General features: G+C 42.8%; 1 protein-coding gene across 1 annotated transcript in view; it reads right to left on the bottom strand.

Moving 5' to 3' along the window:
• Positions 1–15,173, bottom strand: part of Dennd5b (DENN domain containing 5B) — a 127,483-nt gene that overhangs the window by 30,635 nt on the left and 81,675 nt on the right. The window contains exons 10-13 of the mRNA XM_055605614.1: positions 13,535–13,628; positions 6,399–6,530; positions 4,838–4,990; positions 2,090–2,168 (exon numbers count right to left, since the gene is read on the bottom strand). Of these exons, the coding sequence (XP_055461589.1) occupies positions 2,090–2,168; positions 4,838–4,990; positions 6,399–6,530; positions 13,535–13,628 (458 nt within the window). The remainder of the gene's footprint in view (positions 1–2,089; positions 2,169–4,837; positions 4,991–6,398; positions 6,531–13,534; positions 13,629–15,173) is intronic.

Genomic DNA, 15,173 nt, shown 5'->3' with positions numbered 1-15,173 from the left:
TATCCATCCATCCATCTATCTATCCATCTATCTATATACTATCTGTCTATCTATCCATCCATCTATCTATCTATCTATCTATCCATTTATTATCTATCTATCTATCCATCTATCTATCTATCCATCTATCTATCTATCCATCTATCTATTATCTATCTATCTATCCATCTATCTATCCATCTATCTATCCATCCATCTATCTATCTATCCATCTATCTATCTATCTATCTATCTATCTATCCATCTATCTATTATCTATCTATCTATCCATCTATCTATCCATCTATCTATATCTATCTATCCATCTATCTATCTATCTATCTATCTATCTATCTATCTATCCATCCATCCATCTATCATTTATTTATTACATATACAGCATTCTGCCTGCATGTGTGCTGTGTGCCTGTGCGCCAGAAGAGGGCACCAGATCTCATTGTAGATGGCTGTGAGCCACCATGTGGGTGCTGGGACTGAACTTGGGACCTCTGGGAGAGCAGCCAGTGCTCCTAACCTCTGAGCGTCTCTCTAGCCCCGGTGTTACATTATTTTTTAAGTTGGTGGTTAACCTGGGAGGTTCTTTTCTTTTCTTTTTTTTTACACAGACACACTTGCTCTCTCTTGTTCTAGTTTCTAGGTGGAGGTCAAAAAATAACTTTATGGCATTGATTCTCTCATACCATATGAAATCTGGGTGTCAAACTCAGGTTTTCAGGGTTGGTAGAGAAGCCTTTACTCACTGAGCCATGTCACCCACTTTAACTTAGAAGTTCAGGAATTTTTTTACAGTTGGGTATGAAATTATACACTTTTGATCCTAGCATTCTGTAGGCAGAGGCAGGGGAACCTCTGTGAGTTCAAGGCTAGCCTAGTCTATATAGTGAGCTACAAGCCAGCCAGAGCTGCACAGTGAAATCCTGTCTCAAAAGAATAATTTTTAAAGACTTTTCACTTCTGAAGTTTTGAAAGAATTTGTAATTTAAAAAATGGTTCTTCTATGGCTGACTCACTATAAACTCTTTCCCTGCCCCCTTTCAGGTCTTTTGGGATAAGGTCTCACTGTGTAGCTCAGACTGATGATCCTCCAGCCTCAGCCTGAGTACTAGAGATACAGCCACGTGACATTGTGCCCAGCAAACCTTTTCCTACTGCTAATTCTACACTTTATGAAATACATGGTTATCCCACATAAAGGAAATCAAGCCCTTGGCCATGGGTATGAGTCTGTGGCCGAGGCGTTGGGATCGATCATTAGCACTGCCATGAGTTGAATTATTTGGCCTGAGGAATCCTATATAAGTCTAAGTAGCAGAAGAATTATGATGCCAATATCATGAGATGCCTTCTATGATCTGGCGAACCCGGCTCCTATATTGAGTGTGGTGACACATGCTGGTAGTTCCTGCTACTTCTGGAACAGAGGCGGAGCCTACACAAAGTCTAGGACAGCCTGGACAGAAGCCCCATCTCAAACAGGAGGAAACAAGCTGAGCAAAAGAACCTGACTCTTCATGAGTCTTGGAGATAAACATGTACATTTTCCTGAAAGTTCATTTATGAATACAAGGTCCATGATTTGACCCGGACCCCATGGACGGGACAGTGAGATAGAGCAGCAGAAAAAGGCACCTGCCATCAAACCCGATAACCACAGTTAAATTCCTAGGTCCCACACGCTAAAAGGAGAGAACTGACTCCTGCACACTGTCATCTGACACACAGAGACTGAAACCAGGCAATGTTTTGCTGTAATACTGATCTATATCCTGTCGTGTGTAACACTGTGAAAGCCTGTCTTTGCTTTGCTGAGAATCAAAAGGTCAAGTGGATTTCCCCAGATCCCTATTTTGTAATATTGCTCCTTCTGTTTTCTCCTTACTGACAGTAAGAGTGACCTCTAGGTGGGGAGAAGCCCATCTAAATCAGCTCTTCTCATGGCTCCACACTGCCCACTCTGCTGAATCAATCTCGCTCATGCCCCTATGTAATCCTAGCACTTGGGAGGGGAAGACAGGATGAGCAAGAGTAGACAGTTAGCCCAGGATACATGATATGTGAAACGATCTATCTTACCCCAACATCTTTTTACCTGGTGAATCTGTGAGGTGTTCTTGTTTCTCTTCTCTATCCTGAAATTGAATTAAATGTGACCACAAGGCAGACTTCCCCTGAAAGCACAAGACACAAAATGTCCACTTTAAAGAAACAATTAATAAAATTTTTTTTTTTCTCATTAAGATCAGTGATATTATATGGGTCACTGAAAAGTTTGGGAACTCAGGTTCATCCATTCTTAGCTGTGACTCCCCCACTCCAGCACCTGCTTTGGTAATGCTGGAGACTGCAAACGAGACGTTTTACAGTAATACTGAGCCATGTCCTTAGTTTTGTGTAACACTGAGCATCTCATTCCAGGTGTTGTAAGAGTCTTCCTTGGCTTTGCTGAGAATCCTGGCAACAGCCTGGCAAAGCATGCTAAGAAGCCCAGGGCAGTCTTGAAGAGACTTGGCTCATCTGTGGCTCAGTTGTATGTGGCTCAGTTATAAGTGGCTTAGTTGTATGGAATAACCTTGGAATTAGAAACGAGCTGCATTTGTGTATATTGATACACAATATCTTTAGATTTATGGAACAGCAATGAGGAAAGAAAGTTAGAAGAGAAAAAGAGAAAGGGGGAGAGAGGGTAACCTAAAACAAAAGCAAAGACCATTTGAATCTCTACCCTGAATTACTAAGTAATTTAAAATAATAAAGAACTATTCATTTTGGTAAGCATTTTTTTTTTTTTCTGAGACAAGATCTCTCTTCAGATCTTGCTTCTGCTAAGTAATGACATAACAGAGCCCCAGACCTTAGCACAACTGACTCCAAAACAGAAGTACCATTCAGACTGTAAAATTCAGCACATAGCACCACTGGACAAAACTAAAACAAAGGTCTAATTCAGCAAAGTCCACAGTTATGGAAAAGTCTCTGAATGCACCAACCTTTATTTTTGGCTTCTGTAGTTCTGCTTCTGGCTAAGTGTTCTTGCTGACTGAAGTATGTTACCTCAGGACATGGTTTTTGTACTTAGAAGCTCACCTGAAGCCGTGTGGAGGTGGTGCCCACCTTTACTCCCAGCACTCAGGAGGCAGAGGCAGGCAGATCTCGGAGTTGGAAGCCAGCCTGGTCTACAGAGTGAATTCCAGGGCAGCCAAGGCTACACCGTATAACCTTGTCTCTCCCCCCCTTCAAAAGAGCTCATCCCGAGGAAGGCTCATGGCCACAGTGGAATCCTGAACACCCTGTGTAGTCACTGGCTGGCTAATAAAGACTTTCTATTGGCTTATACCCACATCAGGGCAGTCTTCTCTAGTGAACCCACAACAGTGGGACTAAACGCATGCACCACCACATCTGGCTTGGTTAGCACTGTGTTTTTTATTTTAAAATATGGACAAAAGTAGAAATTTACTGTAATTAACAGAGAATATAATTTCTGTAATGTGTACAAGTTTATATTATACTTTTAAATTTGTCAGGAAAGATGTTCCTGCATAGATTTTTTCTTTCTTTCTTTCTCTCTCTCTCTCTCTCTCTCTCTCTTTCTTTCTTTCTTTCTTTCTTTTAAGATAAAGAGTTTCTCTGCATAGCTTTGGCTGTCCTAGAACTCACTCTGTAGACCAGGTTGGCCTTGAACTCAAAGAGATCTGCCTGCCTCAACCTCCCGGGGTTAAGATGTGCTCTACCACTGCCTGGCAAAAGACAAGGGGTTCTTTCCTTCTTTTTTTTATTTTTTAAAAAGATTTCTTTACTTATACATATGAGCACTTTATTTGCATGTAAGCCTGCATGACAGAAAAGAGCATCAGATTCCATTATAGGTGGTTATCAGCTACCATGTGGCTGATGGGAATTGTACTCAGGACCGCTGGAAGAACAGCCAGTGCTCTTAACCACTGAGCCATCTCTCCAGTCCTTCTTCCTTTTTTAAAAAAAGATTTATTTATTAATTATGTCTACAGTGTTCTGCCTCCATATGTGCCTGATGGCCAGAAGAGGGCGCCAGATCTCACTTTAGATGGTTGTGAGCCACCATGTGGTTATTTGGGAACTGAACTCAGGACCTCTGGAGAGTAGCCAGTGCTCTTAACCTTTGAGCCACCTCTCCAGGCTGATTACAGATTTTCTTCCTTCCTTCTTTCCTTTTCTTTCTGTTTTGAAAGTCTTACTGTGTAGGCTTAGCTGTGTTGGCAGCCACTTTGTGGCACAGCCTGCGTCCCCACCCCCAACCTTCTCTGCCTCCCAAGTGCTGAGATGAAGGGTGCATGCCACAATGTGTGGCCTACATTATGTTTCTTTTGCTGGAACTGATGGCCTGGGAGCTGTATCAATCATCTTGTGGCATCTTCTCCCACATTTCCCCGTCCTGTGTGTAGCTGGAGGAGGACTGTCCGGAGCTCCTCCCCTCTACCCTGTGGCCACAGCAACCATACTCCTCCAGCCCCGTCACCTGCTGAGGAAGCTTGTCATTCTTGCCTCCTTCCTTCCTTTTGTTTTTTTGCGACAAGGTTTCTGTGTGACCCTGGCTGTCCTGGCAGACCAGGCTGACCTGGAACTCAGAGATCTGCCTGCCTAAGCCTCACAGATTAAAGGAGTACACCACTACTGCCTGGCCTTCTTTCCTTTCTTAGGACAGGGTCTCACTATGTAGACCACATTGGCCTCCAACTTACAGAGATCCACCTGCTTCTGCTTTGTCAGTGCTAGAATTAATGGTGTGAGCTACCTGGAACAGCCCCTTGGCATAGGCGCGTCACCTGGCCATGCCAGGAGCGCCTCTTGAGCTAGTTACCTGCTTGACCTGTAGGCCATGGCTCCATATCCTCTCCAGGAGGTCACAGAGGCTAGCGATCAAGGTGTTTTCTTCCAAGCCAGTGATGTTTGCTTCGCCATGGCCCAGTTCCACTGCTTCATGTCCCATCTTCTCTACCAACATGCGTTTGGTCTAAAAGCATTATGAGTAGTTACATATTACCACAGCAGTGAAACTCAAAACCATGGAGTCAATCGCTAGATCTAGCTTCCCTTCATTATAACTCTAATTACAGATTTTCAGTCACAATGTCTTTTTAAAAAAATTTATTTATTTTTATTTTATGTGCATTGGTGTTTGATTGCATGTATGTCTATATGTGAGGGTATCAGATCCTCTGGCACAGACAGATAGGTATGAGCTGCCACGTGGGTGCTGAAAATCGAACCTGGTTCCTCTGGAAGAGCAGTCAGTGCTCTTAACCGCTGAATCATCTCTCCAGTCCCCAGTCACAATGTCTTAATCTGGTGGTCAATGGTTGGAGTAATAACCTTCTATATTTTATTATTATGTCAGAGAAATGAAAGGATACCAATGAAACAATAAAGTAATATTTGTAGGCATTCACATTTTGAAAAACACATGTAATTTAGATTATTAACTTCTGTAATAGTGTAATTATTCTAGAACTTCTGAAATGCACCCTCTGACACCAGCACCTCATTCTTCCTCCACAGCTAGCCCTTTACTGACTCTAGCTAGCATCTTGACAAACTAAAGCTGTCTCTACTTAAGCCCAAACCACAACAGAAATGAATAGCTGTCCTGTCCTCCTGCCCTCTCCCTTCCTTCATTTCCTTCTTTTTGAGAAGTTCCTAGTTCATGAGTGAACTAGGACCCCTACCTCCCTCCCTCCCTCTCTCTCTCTCTCTCTCTCTCTCTCTTTTTTTTTGTCACAAGGATGTACCAAAAAATGAACACCACCAATGTTTCAGGTACATTGATTTGCACCAACCTTTGCTGGTCTCATACACACCAAGGCAGAAAGTGCATAGCTCCTCTCGGTAGGATCCTGTCTAATTCACTATATACACGGATATTGAAAATGGTGCTTTCTTGAATATGCTCACGTTACAAACAAAACAAAACCCTGAGTTCTTTCATTTATATTGCTATCCTATATAAATGCAACTTTTGTGGGTGGAGAATTATAGGTAATATTCAATTACCTATAAGATCTTTTCTCTTAAGCACATACCACATGTCTGAGCACAAATAAGGCTTAATACATTTATATACATAACCACAAAAATGTGTTGCTTTTCACATCAGAGAGTAACATTCTTCACATAACTTATGAGTGTCTTAATATTGTGCTGCAGAGAAAGACCATAGCTAAAGGCTAGGGAGATGGTTTGTGAGTAGGAGGACTTGCCACGCAAGCTTGCCCCCATACACGGGTTCCGACCCTGGGAACCCGTGTAAAGCCGAATAAGGTGGAACACGCCTATGCTACTATGTACGATTTGGGATGAAGTTCATAAGCCTGCTATTTTGAAACAGCTGTAATAGTGCAAGAAACAGAGAGGTGCATACATACCTTCATTCTGCATTCTTTTAGTAAGCCTTCTACAAACTTCCAGTTGGTTTGTGCAATCACAGCAGGAGAGAGATCTGACAGTTTTGGTTGCCTCAGGTTTTTTCCTATGGTTCGTGCTTCTTGCATATATTTCTAAAAATCAGGAGTATTTTAACGTATAAACAGCATATATTATTTTCTACTTTAAACTTACACGTACAAATACAACCAACAAGATGTAAAAAGGCCGTAAGTGTATGTGTCTCACTGCAATGAAGACTTTAGTGCTCAGGAACACAAGCAGAGGACACGAGGGTTCCTCCTGATACCAGTCGGCTCTTGTGGAAGGAGAGTGACAGAAACTTACTAACTTGAGATTCATTAAAAAACACGAGTTTCACTGAGTTTAGTCTTTTTAATGGGAACACCAGAACAATGATTAGTTAGGATCAAGGTACGAGCCAAAACATGTGGGTGTCTAGTCTAGTCTGCGGGTCTCAGGTCACTGGCTTGCTCTGCTCACTCCTCTCAGCAGAGACCTCAAGCCCCTCAGCCTCTGAGGGTACTACTCAGCCAAACTCTCAGCCCTCATAAACTTTCAACAGTACCAGAATTGTGTTGCAGCTGATTTTATGAGTTCAATCATCTCAACGATATCGACTGACGTTGCATCCCCTTGTATGATGCATGCCAGAGTGCGCAGAAATGACTGAAAAGCATGATGGGAATGAGGAGTAAAAGGAGCCTGCTAAGCTGTTTCTGTATAACCTTCCTTGCCTTCTTCTACAATCCCTAGCAATGTGCTCAGAGTCTTCTCTTGACTTTGTGGGAACAACAGCAACAACAAAGCTCCAATGTTCTTGACTTTCTTTACAGAATTTCCATAAAAGCCAAAACCGGGAAGGGTGTAGCTCAGCGGGCAGAGAGCTTCCTTCCCATCACAGGCCTTGGAACCCATCCTGAGCACCACAGAAACCACGTGTGGCGGCGCACACCCTTGGGAGGTGGGGGAGGAGGAGCAGGAGTTCAGGTCTCCTTTGTTTACATGGCAAGCTAGAGGCCAGGCTGGGTTACTCAAAACAACAATAAACAAGCAAACAAACACCCCCCTCGCACACCTGGCTAATGCAGAACCATGCTCTCCATGTTTGCACACCTGAAAAAGCTCCCTTCGACCTTTGCAGCAAAATCACAAGGCAGAATCTCCAAAAGACCCAAAGTGTCTTAAGACTGCACTTTTGAAGAACTGATCCAAATCATAGAGTAAAACTAGTATTTTTTTTAACGGAGAGATGGAACACTGGTGAACTGACACACTCACAGGAAACCTAGTGAACACACAGGCACGGATGTTAATCTATCCTTATCATCACAGGGGATAATCTGTTACTGTAAAAGATGTGCAAAATCCTTTGCATTCCTTAAATGTGTGAGAATTTGTTTTCCCTTTAGAAGAAGATTAACCTGCTAATCAGTCCTGCCGACTAGGGGTTAACTGATTAGTTTCCAGTGTTCATGACAAAAGGCAACATTAACCCAATAGTCTTTTCCAGTCTAGTAATTATAAAGAACCACTGAAAAAGAAATACAATTTCCAAGTAACAGCCTCTCCAGCAACGATGTGTACTTTTCTTTAAATACTATTCAAGGCAAGAAAAAGGCGGGGATTGAAACAGAAAACTATGACCAGTAGGGAAACCAAGTGCAGTGGGTCCTGGTCCCGGATAACCCACCTGAGAAGCATCCCTACAAGAACTGTATCTTCATAATCTATTGTTATTTGCGGGCAGAATTAAAAGACAGATATAAAGACTGATAGAAATAAAATACACACGTGGGAGGCAGAGGCAGGTGGATCTCTGTGAGTTCGAGGCCATCCTGGTCTACAGAGTAAGTTCCAGGACAGCCAGGGCTATACAGAGAAACCTTGTCTGGAAAAGCAAAATCAAAAAACATTATCTGAAGCAGATGGAAGGAGGGAACTGGGTGGGAGAAGGTGTGGGGAGGGTCATCTCTGGGACAGGGGAGGTTCCTAGGAGTCTGTGGGGTGACCCTAGCACACTCCACAGGGAGATATGGAACCTCAAGTTGCCACCTTGTATAGCCAGGTGGGACTTCAGTGGAAGGAGGGGGACACCCATACACCCTAGACCCAAAATTTGTCTCACCTACAAGAACTGCAGGGATAAAGATGGAGCAGAGATTGAGGGAATGGCAAACCAATGGCTGGCCCAACTTGAGACCCATCCCATGGAGAGAGCCAACCCCCAACACTACTGATGTACTCTGCCATGCTTGCAGACAGCAGCCTAGCATAACTGTCTACTGAGAGGCTTCACCCAACAGCTGATGGAAACAATGCAGAGACCCACAACCAAACAAGCTTGGGGAGTTTTGGGAAGAAGGATAGAGGGAGCCGGAGGGGCCAAAGGCCACCACAACAAGACCTACAGTAAACTAACCCCTGGGGGCTCACAGAGACTGAGCCACCAACCAAAGACCGTGTGTGGCCTGGACCTAGACCCCTACACACATGTAGCAGATGTGCAGCGTGGACATCATGGGGTCCCCTAACAATGGGAGCAGGGGCTGTCTCTGACTCTGCTGCCTGCCTTTGGATCCCTTTTCCCTAGCTGGGCTGCCTTGTCTGGCCTCAGTGGGAGAGGATGTGCTAAGTCCTGCTGGGGCTTGGGGTGCCATAGTGGGTCGGTACCCTTGGGGGGCTTCCCTTCTCTGAGGAGAGGTGGGAATAGGGGACTATGAGGGTGTGACTGAGATGAGATGGGGGAGAGGGCTGGGACCAGGCTGTAAAGTGATTAAACAAATAAATAAAATTAAAAAGATTGGTAAAAATAAAATTTTAATGTTTAAAGAGCTTTTCCACTGGGGATGTAGCAGAATGCCTGGCACAAAATTGGATCCCAGCACCATATAAAAACTGGGTGTGTTGGGGTTGGAGAGAAGGCTCCATGCTGACTGCTCAGGGCTTGAGTTTGGTTCCCAGCACCCACACCAGGGAGTTCAGCCAAGTCTAACTTTCGTATTTATCTGATGTTTCTGGCCTCCACAGGCACCTACACAATCACACACAGGAATATAATTTAAAAATAGAAGCCAGGTGTGGCGGTGCACATCTTCAATCCCAGTACTAGGGAGGCCAGCCTGGTCTGCACAGGGAGCTTCATGGCAGCCAAACCTACAAAGGGAGACCGTACCTCATACAACGATCACTACCACCATCATAATAACAAAATAATTATAATCAGATGTTATTATTAACAGCAACAATAATTTTTTTTAAAGATTTACTTATTATTTATACAACATTCTGCCTGCACACCAGATCTTACTGTAGATGGTTACAAGCCACCACGTGGTTGCTGGGAACTGAACTCAGGACCTTTGGAAGAACAGTGAGTGTTCTTATCCTCTGAGCCATCACTCCAGCCCCAACAATAATAATTATTATTAAAAACAAACCAAAAAAAAAAAAAACAAACAAACAAACTGAAGCCATTTTAAGTAAAACTTCCATTTTGAATATGGGTAAAATAAAGTTTAAGTTTCCAAGACCTCCCTGGGTAACTGACACCCTGGTTGGCAAGCCGAGATATAAATGCTAGGCAAGCTGTCCCATCACAGTTAAATAAGCCAACCAATGGGCACAGGGAAAATATCCCCAGGAAGTCCTCTATCCCTGCATGCTGACTGGGGAGAAATGTAACTGTAACCTGGCAGATGTTTGTGGTTTTCAGGCTTAGATGCTCTGTAACATTCCAGCTCAGGGAGGAGGGTGGTCAGTTCATCTCCGGAGTCTCTTCTTCATCCCTGATCTATCAGCAGCAGCCTGATTATAATAAATTTTTGTTTTCTGTATCAACTTGGTGTTTGAATTGGGCTGGATCTAGTGGACCCTGTAACAGTGGTACATGTCTTTAACCCCAGCACTAGGAGGTGGGAAAGACAGCTTGGAAGCTCAACATTTTTTTTTTTTTTCAGGGCTTTGCCTGCCTTGGACTTGCTTTGAAGACCTACCTGGCCTTGAATATATATGCCTCTTAATATATATGCCAGATTGAGGGCAGGCTAGAACACATGAGACCCTGTCTCAAAACAGAAGCAGAGAGCCAACTGCTCTTGCAGAGGATCTCAATATGGTTCCCTAGCAGCTACCAACTGCCGGTAACTAAACTACAAGAGATTCAGTGTTCCTTTCTGGCATCTGAGGGTACTGTACTTGAAGGGTTCAAGTTAGCCCGGGTATAACTCCATTTTGAAATAAAGAGCCATCTTGACTGGAGCTGAATTCAGGTACCAGGAAATATTGCAGAATGTATACTTGGCAGAAAACAAAGTTAACTCTCCTAGTAACAGCCTCCAGGAAATATCACAGAATAAATACTTTATAGAAAATAGAGACAATCTCCCTCGAAATAATCAATGAGAATCAGGGGAGGGGGGAATTCTCCCCAATGTTTCAGATATAATTTAGAAAAATAGCCATTGTGATTCTATGCCTTAGCAATTGTGATTATGTGCCTCAGAGAAGGTCATCTCGCCCCTCTAACTTTTACCCAATCCTGTAACATCAAGACATGCCCCCCCCCACTTGCTGTCATGGAAACATATGCCCCTCTGCTTGCTTCATGGAAACCCCCTGCTCACAGACTTTCCCTTTAAAAATCCTGCTCATGGGCTGGAGAGATGGCTCAGCCGTTAAAGGCTAGGCTCACAACCATAAATATAAAAATCCTGCTCACTCAGAGCTCAAGGTCCCACTTCTCTACTGCTGCATCAGTGAGACTTGGGTCCTGAGTTTGATTGTTCTCATAATAAAGCTCTCTTGCTCTTGCATCAAGTAGTCTCCTGGTGGTCTCTGAGGATCCCGTGATCCTGGCATTACATATTCACGTGGCATACACATACCCAGACTGACTGACCAACTGACCGGCCAACAGACAGACAGATAGATAGACACCCCCCCCCCCAACAGCTGGTGTGGTGGCACACACCGTTAATCCCAGATCATGGGCAGGAGGGAGGGAGAGGCATGCAGATCTCTGTGGGTTCCACAACAACCAGTTTGATATTCTGTCTCAAAAAGAAACAAAACAAAACAAAACAAAAGCCAACCAAACAAACCCAAAACAATAACAACAACACAGAAAACCCAACACAGTGAAAATAAATAAAGCAATAAGTGATGGGAAATATGTACGAAATCGAAATCTTGTCCAGCAAACACTGACTCTGGAACTAAGCACTCTTTAATCAGCCTTATCCACAATTTTCTAATAAATATTCTAACCTTTTAACCGGTGCTAACTTACTGGAAGAGCAACTACTGTAAATAAACAAGCAACTGGATGAGGAAAAGCTGCAAGGCAGAGTAAATCTTAGCGTGTCTGTCCTCAGGTAGCCAGTGGTGAGGACAAACTGGCACCATCAATGGAAGGGGCTTTAGATGGACCTTAGGAGTCCTGTGCTACCGGCTCAGCTCTGCCTTTGTTGTCCACTGAACTGTGGACAAATTTCTTGCTTGTCAGCTAAATTATGTCATGCTAGATAAGAGGACCTTAAAGATTCCTCTTAGCACTAAGATTCCACAATGAGGAGTCAGTTTTCTGAAACACAAAACATATACCAGAAAAGTAAACATCTAGCAAAAGAAAAGCTGATATCCAGCCATTTCTACACTTGGAAAAAAAAAATGCTTAAAATAAAGAATCTGAAGGACATGATGGTCCATACCTTTAATCCCAGCACTTGAGAGGCAGAGGCAGGCAGATTTCTGTGAATTTAAGGGCAACCTGGTCTACAGAGTGAGTCCAGGACAGCCAGGGCTACAGAGAAACTCTATCTTGAAAAAAAAAAAAAAAAAGAAAGAAAGAATACAGATTCCCAAAGACCCAGGATTTGAATGTCAGTTTCTCTGTCAACAGCACAGAATTACTTATGTGAGCACATGCCAGCACACATAAGCCCTAAGTACGAGATGAGACAGAGATCAAGACACACTCCATGCACTCTCGTGTGTGTGTGCCACTCAAGAAACAGCAAAGACAAGGGTCAGGAATCTTGTGAGGTGCTTTCAAAGCAAGGACATACCAGGCAGCACTCAGAGAAGGACTTTTTAGGAAGTCGTGCAGGAGGAGCTGGGCCCTGATCCCACTCCCAGAATGCCATGGAGTTCTGACAGACCACAAGGTCCCCCGAAGGCTAAGATGATGGCGATGTTTCAATGACAAAAAAGTAAAAAAAAAAAAAAAAAGGAAAACAAAGAAAAGATAGAGAGGCAAAACCTGCATGCACATGGTAAGACCACAGCAACAAGAGCGGGGAGCAAAGGAAAGGCAACCAACGAGAAAGGCTTCAGTTCTTAATGTTTAAAATCACACTTGTATGAAAACATTTACAAGAAGGGAGGTTTGGAACGATGTTTTCTGTTGTATTTCTACATAAATGAATTTATAAAGTAGTTAACAAAATTTCATTTGCATTTTCTTTTCATTACAAGAAATAAAATATAATTATTTAAACATAATTTAAAATTTATTTTCAATGAATACAAATGGATCTTAATCTAATCAGCTCTAGTACATCTAAAAATGGTGTCAGCCAAACTAAACTTGACAAGAATGTCCAAAAGTCCAGCTTCCAAAAGCAATCAACAAGAGTCAAAGTTTCTTGCTTCAAGATACAGACTGTATCTTCATCTTACAAACATTGAGTTGGAGAACTGTGAAATCGACCAACAAAATCTTTTTGTCTTTTAAATTTGATGCTTAACCTGTAAATTCTCTTTAATTCTTATTATGTCTGGATCCCAACAAAGTATTGCGATCAGATTTCTTCTTTTAACACTAGCATGCTGAATACTAAAACTTTATGGAGAACAATAAAAGATACTTGAATATCTTTGCAATAAACTTAAAAAAAGAAATGGTGTCAGCAAGCCACCGAAAAGATTACGTTAATAAAGTTTTACTTTCTAACCTTAAATTGTATTGGAAACTTAGATATATGTGTATCTCAATGTTTCTCCCTTCAGTGGACCTCCTGACCAAATGTTTGCCCCAAACAACACTGTCGTTGTGACCACTCCTGGGTGTGCTTTGAGACGGCCATCATGCACCGCGGGCGTGCAGACCACGTACCTCCCGTAGGTCACTGTCCAGCCCGATGTGCTCAGAGTGCTGGCGAAGGCGGTCCTTCCTGCGCTGTGCTGTGGCGCTCCTGCTCACCCAGCGACTGGGGAACGAACACACCCAAGACAAAGGAGATTAAGAAGCCAGCCAAATAAAAAGATGGAAAATTTATTTTCTTAAAAACAGAAAGAATGAACCATTCTCTACAAAATGCTGGTAACAGCTGTTTCTTCTTTTTTGCTTGTTTTAACCCTGGACAATCTTCCTGGGTGGTCAGTTTAGAAATCATAGCCTCCTGTCTCCTGTGCCACCACACATGGAATCTTTCAATCAGTTCTTTTCAGGGAACTTTAGATAACATTTAATTTACCCATTCAAAGCACTCAATCTAATGGGTTCTAGTATATTCACAACCATCACCACAATTAACACAATTAAAAATGGAGATTGGGGACTGGAGAGATACAGGTTGCTCTTCCTGAGTTTGGTTCCAGCATCTATGCTTCGCACCTTTAAGCAGCCTGTAACTCCAGTTCCCAGAGATCTGATGCTCACTTCTGGCCTCTACGGGCATCCACACACACTCAGATGTTAAAAACGTAAATAAAAAGTTGAAATTTTAAAATGCTGGTACTAAATGCTAAATACACACACACAATAACAATTCAGCTTTCTATTTTTTTTTTTTTTTTTTTGTTTGAGACATGGCCTCTCTGTGTAGCTCTGGCCGTCCCTGAATTCACTATGTAGACCAGGCTAATCTTGAACTCACAAAGATCTGCCTGTCTCTGTCTCCCCAGGGCTGGGATTAAAAGTGTGTGCCGCCACGCCCAATAAGCAGCCAGATCTTAATTCAAGTGGATCCTTATGTTAGATGTATACAAGCCTCCTTGCTGTGTTCCAAGCAAGTATTATAGGTAAGTATTTTTAGCAAAGAGAATATTCTCAAAGTCTTTAATTTATAACAATGTAAGTGCAGTGTCCTAAAAGAAATAAATTTAATTTTTCACTTAAAAAGGATTATTTTAAAAAATTCTTCTCTCATATATTATACCCCAACTGCAGTTTCCCTCCCTCTCCTCTCCACGATTTATTTTTTTTAATAACGTGTGTGTGTGTGTGTGTGTGTGTGTGTGCGCGAGCGCGCGCGCGTACACATCAGCTCAGGTGCCCCGGCGTGGCCCAAGATCCCCTGGAGCAGGAGTTATAGGTAGTTGTGAGCCAAGCTGGTCCTCTGCAAGAGCAATACACACTTTTAACCACTAAGCCATCTTTCTAGGCCTGACTTTCTACTTTTTAGGAGGCACCTACCTAAACTTAAGCTAGAATGTGACTACCCTGGGCTCGAAGACTGCATGATCCGGTTTCTATAATTTGGTAGCCTGTATTATAAGATGTTTTATTTCACATGCACTGGTGTTTTGCCTGCATGTTTGTCTGTGTGAGGGTGCTGGATCCTCTGGAGCTAGGTTGGACAATTCTGAGCTGCCATGTTGGTACTGGAATTGAACCTTGGTACTTTGGAAGAACAGCCAGTACTCTTAATTCCTGAGCCTTTTCAGGAATTAAGCCCCAACCTTAGAAATCTTAAACATTTCCATCTAATGTGCTAATGCCCGCTTCTTGTTACATTAGTTTTTCTGTAACT

This window comes from Psammomys obesus, unplaced genomic scaffold (genome assembly GCF_907164565.1).
Source record: "Psammomys obesus unplaced genomic scaffold, mPsaObe1.curated_primary_1811, whole genome shotgun sequence".
NCBI lineage: Eukaryota > Metazoa > Chordata > Mammalia > Rodentia > Muridae > Psammomys > Psammomys obesus.
This window is presented reverse-complemented; position numbering and strand designations above follow the sequence as displayed.